The following is a 6,154-nucleotide window of genomic DNA, read 5'->3' as shown; positions in this document are numbered from 1 at the left end:
CCCAGTTTTGCGGGCGTCTCTTTTTATATATATAAAAAAAAAAAAAAAAAGAAGTCTCTATATGAGTCTGTCGGTGTTTGAATTCATTTTACAATGGGATGCTAAACTCCTCATCAGTGATATACAATTTTCTTTCTCGTCCATTGAGAGACTTCACTTATCTTCTCCTTGGCTTCTTTCTTTGATGTCAATCAGCATTCCTTGCCAAATTGCTGCTTGAGCGGGTCTCTACATTGTAGCTATCCAGATCAGCTTTCTACTACACCTGACTTTGTAGTGCTTCACCCGAACCCTGCTTGACTGGAGGTGCGGGGTTAGTCTGAAATGTGGACACTGGGTTCTGAATTGTGGTGCTTTCCGGTTCTTTTGTGTGCCTGTAAAAGTTAGCCAGTGTGCTTTCAAGGTCAGAGCTGTGGCACTGCCTCAGCGCTTGACCCTGTCTCAGAAGACTCTTTTGGGTGAAGCTCTTGGAGCTTCCTCGCAATTGCACCTTTGTAACGCATTTCAAATTTCTCGTTACTGCCAGTTTTTCCACATAAAGTTGAACATCGAGGGACTGAGCCGATGTCATCCTCTTTGTGTAATATTGCATGTATGTGTTCTCCTACGCACTATTCAGCATAGAGAAAGCACCATCCCACTGCTGATCCTGCTTTACAAGCAGCTCGTAGAACACCAGTCTGTTTCTACTGCCTCCCTATAATGAGATTTGGTCCGGTCACCTCAATCCTCATCAGCACCCGCAGCCTGGGTTTGCGAGTAACATGTCTGCACATGGGAACAGATGGGAAAATCCTGCTGCTACAGTTGATCCCAGGCCATGTCAGAGACATCTACTGGACATCCTCTGAGGGAACAGATGCCTGCAAACTGGAATCCGGTGACCCTCTTTATCAGACAGACTGGCTGGTCTTTTATCACCTGAACAGGTTTGACAGTCTCTGAATTCCTCTCAATAGACATGAAAGAAATTGGTATTTTTAGATACCGCCTAAAATCCTTTTTTGGGAGTTCATTGTGGGATATAGGTGTTGATGCTCTTGGTACTGCTTGCTACAAACTGGAGCATGCTGAGAAGAGGAGGGGTTATCCTGGGGCTGGCATACAATTTTGTCTGCAACTGTCTAATTCCCTTTTAGGTGGCAGTATAAACCAACACTATCTGAACTAATCTGTCTCTCAATGGACGTAAAGAAAATGATTTTACGGTACATACAAAAAAACCTATTATCTTCAGTATGAGGACAGTGCCTAACTCTTTCATATTTCTGAAATTTGAAAATGTAAACAGAAAAAACAAAACTACAGATTTTCCACTCATGCCAACCACAGTATGAATGCAAAAAGTAAAATTGTTTCAAAAAGTGTACAGTCACTGCATTAAGAGCGGCAAAATTACTTCAATGATATTCCCCAACTAAAGCTTGGATAATGTGCAAAGCTTGGGATGTCTCAAAGCAGTGCCTGAGGGGTGGGGAAAAAATAAAATTCCTCACAAGCAAGAACTACACTGCTGCCTGTGGAACTTCATGACCAAAACAAGCATCCCTTAGGTCAGATTCACATTGCTGCTTTTACGATAATGCAAATTTCTGCCTTCTGGCATCATTCATTCTAATGCCATGCACCGCAAGGCATAGTAATGTATTGCTAAAAACTGAGCATGCACCTTTTTTTGTGTGGTGCATTAGGTACACCCTTAGGATGTACATAAATACAACACCAAAGTGTGTGTATGTGTACACAAAGTATTTTTCATGCACTTGATTCACACTGCTGTGTTGCTGGAACGTGCACATTAAAGCAATGTGCAGAAACGTACATTGTATTTGCTGGTGCACTACAGATGTCACCCCATCCAAACACAACTGCATTTTCAATGCACCACAAAGTACTCTATGAACTGCTGTTCATTGTGGTGTGCTGACTACATTGGCAAAACTTGTTTCATGTACCTTTCATAGTGGGTTGTGTTGCATTAGGCCTTAAAGTACCCTAACTATAAACCAAAATATAACTTGTGTATCACTCAGCTATAGATCCTCAAATCATCTCTGAATTGGTGCGGACACTGTCCTTCCTTCTGGCTACTTCTGTTCCCCATGGTCCCTGTGTGTGTTGTAAAGTAGCCACTGCTCCAAGCTCACTGCTATGGTAGACTACAATCTCACCACAAATTAATAAACAAAACGTGATATTGTAGTCCATCACAGCATCGAGCTTGAAGCGGTGGCTACTTTACAACACACACAGGTAACAAAAACTATTCACCCTCCGGAAGGAGATACAGTTTTGTTAATAGTTGGGGTACTTGAATGCATTTTTATGATTTAACTCCTGAGTATACCATCACTAACACACGCACAAACTTAATCCGTCTTGTACTTCACTGATGTATAAAAGGCATCTGTAGCACATTCTGTCCCTACCTCCCTGCTGCCTCTAAAAAAAAATAAAAAAATGCAACACAAAAGACAAAGCAATGATCTTTAAATAAGGGTTATGGCCTCAAGGGGCTGGCCTTGAGTTCTTTTACTACTACTTTTTCCTTATTTTGCCAAACAATGTGACACAATACGCAAGTAATAGGGCCAACTTTATGACTGAATCAGGAGATTAATCCCCGGGTGTCTACCGAGTGTTCTGCATATATTTAAAAGCACCTGTCTTGAAAGAAATAGAAATACCTATAGCTGGCATCCTTCTCAAAAGGCTAGTTGATATGATCACCTTACCATTAAACCTAACTTTAAGCTCCAAACCCAAGCCCTTAACCTAAACTTTAACCCCAACATAAAACCTAAGGCAAGCCCTAAACCTCAGGCGAAGTTTATAATATTACCAAAATGATTACATCATCACATCCATGTATATACTATCATGGCAATACAAGCTGTGAAAATGCCATAGTGCAAAGAGAGCTTTTGGCTATTTACGATAAGTCAAATTACTTATGCCAAACACTTACTTCTGCATATTTGGCTGGGATGTCAGCTTTTTCTATTCCATAGTGATGTTTTCCTCCAGTGGCTGCAGCAACCTGCAGGACAACCTGCCCAACGCCTAGGTTGGAAGAAAAACAAAAACAAAAACAAAAGGAACTTTACCCATATGTTCAAAAAACCACAACTTCAGAAATGTTTAGTAAATGACAATCTACAAACAGATACTTCTAGATAATTGCCAGGTTTTTATTAGAATACATTATTTTGATTTTCTTCCCCATGCTTGTGACAGTGGCCATTTTAACTAAGGGCAGGTTACTAGATCTCCCTTTACTTCCTGGAACTCTGACACATGTGAGTAGGACATGTGACCATGCACATAATCTCAGGAGAGGAAAATGCTTTTCCCCCGAGATCTCATCAGATTACAGATGAGATTTCCCAGCAATGATCTGCTCTGTAACCTTCCCAGGATGCAATGCTTGGGCACATTACATAATTTTTGCCAAAGAGAACCAGGAAGCAGAAAAAAATTATTAGTACAATAAAAATGTGTTTGTTTAGCTAATCAATGTAAGATGATTTCATATGAGCATGCAGAGCTGTATGCTGATGTGATTTTTAGTCAAAGGGGGTAAAGGTCCACTTAAATCTTCAATGCCGCCAATTAGAAAGGTGGCCAGCATATCTGACAAAACTGCAGAAATACACCAACTTCTATGTGGCTATCAAATCTTTCGAAACATTAAAAAAATTGTAAACTAAGGGCAGAGCAGAAGTCAACATAATCCAAAAATTACCATAAAGTTTGAAGATGAGGTATCTAGGGATGCACCGATCCCGATACTAATATCGGTATCTGTGCTGATGCCGAGTATTTAGGCGAGTACTCTTACTCGCCCAAATGATCCGATGCCTAGCCCAATACTTGAGCTGAGGTATCATTTAAAACTTCAGTATTTCTGCCGAGTTGCCATTTAGTTGTTTAAGGGCAAATATGCTCTAAATAAAATGAATAATAGAAAGCTATCTTATATATACTGGTAAAAATAAGAATTTTTTACTCACTGTAAGATCTATTTCTTAATGTCCATTTAGTAACACAGGAATTTAGAAAGTTAGGTTATATTGCCACCTTGAGGAAGTTGAGACATAACCCTTCCTGTATCCAGCATCCCTCAGTTTTGTGAGCAAACAGTGGCCGGTAAAAAAAAAAAAAAAAAAACAGGGGTGAGACCTGTGTCCCTCAATGGACTCGAAGAAATAGACTTCACCTCAAGTACAAAAATGTTCTGTTTTTTTCTCCATCATTCATTGAAGGATACATGAATTCAGAATCAATTGGGTTCTGAATTCCTGCTTTTGCAGGTGGGCAAAAGTCATAACGACCTATAGGGGATCGGGAAACACCTGCTACCTAGGACTTCCAGGACAATAAAGTATAAGATTACCCAGGATTTGGTAATATACAGGGGTACAGGTACTCCTAATAACGAGATGACACAGGGACCTATACACATACACACACACAATAGGTTGGACTTGATAGACATGTGTCTTTGTTCGACCTCAAATACTATGTAACTATTAGGGATGTCCCGATACTGATGCTAGCATCGGAATCGGGCCCGATACAGGGCATTTTGACAAGTACTTGTACCTGTCAAAATGCCCGATGCCTAGCGCCGAAGCTTGCGCTGTTTTTTAAAAACATTTTTTACCGTCCGTGGGGTCCTTTTTACCGTCCTCTGGGCAGGCTGGAGGAGCGTTGCGTCACTGCTGTGGGCGGCGCTCCAAGTGGGGTCCTAATGCGGTTGGCCAGCGACTGCCCAGAGGACTCCGCCTGTAGCTCCGCCCACAACAGTGACGCGACGCTCAGCGCTGCCGACGTCCTCGAAAAGGAAAAAGAAAGCATTCGGCACCTCGTGAGGCACCTCCATTGAACAGGCAAGAGTGAGTAAGGGCCTGTGCTGGGATGGCAAAGAAGACAGTCAGTAGTTGCTCACGATAAGGGGTCCTCACTGTCCCTATGTGTATGCACCATGGGTATCAGTACCGTCAAGCACCCAGGGCACATGCCCACATCCCTGGGTGCTCAGGCTGCTTCCACCCACTGTTGATCTGTAGAAGTGGGTACAGAGGAGAGCTGGAGTGAGGGGGGGGGCAGAAGTGCTGAGATGTGGACGGGGATTTAGAGATGAGCTGTGGCTGGGTGGTGAAGAGGTGAGGTGTGAAAGGTAAGCTGTGGCGAGGGGGAGCAGAGTTTAGCTGTGGACAGGGGGTATAGTGGTAAGCTGTGAATGAGGGGGCAAAGGTGAGCTCTGAATGAGGGTTACAGAGTTTAGCTGTGGACATGGAGTTCAGAGGTGAGTCAGATGGTTTTTTTAAAAAATGTCACCTGTCCCTTGAAGAAAAAGTATCGGTCTTAAAAAAGTGGCATCGGGACATCCCTAGTAACTATATATGTAAGGACTGGTACACATAAGTTTGTGCTCAAAAGTTTGCGTACCCTGGCAGAAATTGTGAAATTTTGGCATTGATATTGAAAATATGACTGATCAAGCCAAAAAACTATCTTTTATTTAAGGATAGCGATCATATGACGCCATTAATATCACATAGTTGTTTGGCTCCTTTTTAAATCATAACTGAAATCACACAAATGGCCCTGAACAAAAGTTTACATACCCTGGAATGTTTGGCCTTGGTAAAGACACACACACGGTAACATACACATGTTAAAACGGCAATTCCCCACATCTCTGGCTTTTAAATTGCAATTAGGGTCTGTGTATAAATAGTCAATGAGTTTGTTAGCTCTCATGTGGATGCACTGAACAGGCTAGATACTGAGCCATGGGAAGCAGAAAAGACCTGTCAAAAACTTTATAAAAGATGGAAAAAAGGATATAAAAAGATATCCAAAGCCTTCAAAATGTCAGTCAGTACTGTTCTTTCACTTAAGCGGAAAATTCGGGGATCTCGTTACCAAGCCAAGGTCAGGTAGACCAAGAAAGATTGCAGGCACAACTGCCAGAAGACTTGTTAGGGATACAAAGAAAAACCCACAGGTGACCTCAGGAGAAATACAGGCTGTGACGAGACCAAAAAAAAGCTTTGTGGTCACAAACGTAAGCGCTATGTTTGGAGAGGGGTCAGCAGGGCCTATAGCGACAAGAATACTATACCCAGTGTGAAGCATGGTAGTG

At 42.0% G+C, this 6,154-nt stretch overlaps 1 protein-coding gene across 1 annotated transcript in view; it reads right to left on the bottom strand.

Annotated features, from left to right (window-relative positions):
- Window positions 1-6,154, bottom strand: part of LOC108801355 (histone-lysine N-methyltransferase, H3 lysine-79 specific-like) — a gene marked incomplete at its 3' end in the record, with an annotated part of 132,045 nt that overhangs the window by 62,479 nt on the left and 63,412 nt on the right. The window contains exon 9 of the mRNA XM_018573282.1: window positions 2,969-3,063. Coding sequence (XP_018428784.1) covers window positions 2,969-3,063 — 95 coding nt within the window. The remainder of the gene's footprint in view (window positions 1-2,968; window positions 3,064-6,154) is intronic.

The sequence above is a fragment of the Nanorana parkeri genome, unplaced genomic scaffold (genome assembly GCF_000935625.1).
Source record: "Nanorana parkeri isolate BGI_ZX_2015 unplaced genomic scaffold, ASM93562v1 scaffold2314, whole genome shotgun sequence".
NCBI lineage: Eukaryota > Metazoa > Chordata > Amphibia > Anura > Dicroglossidae > Nanorana > Nanorana parkeri.
Note: the sequence above shows the minus strand (reverse complement) of the source record. Positions and strands in the feature narration are given on the sequence as shown.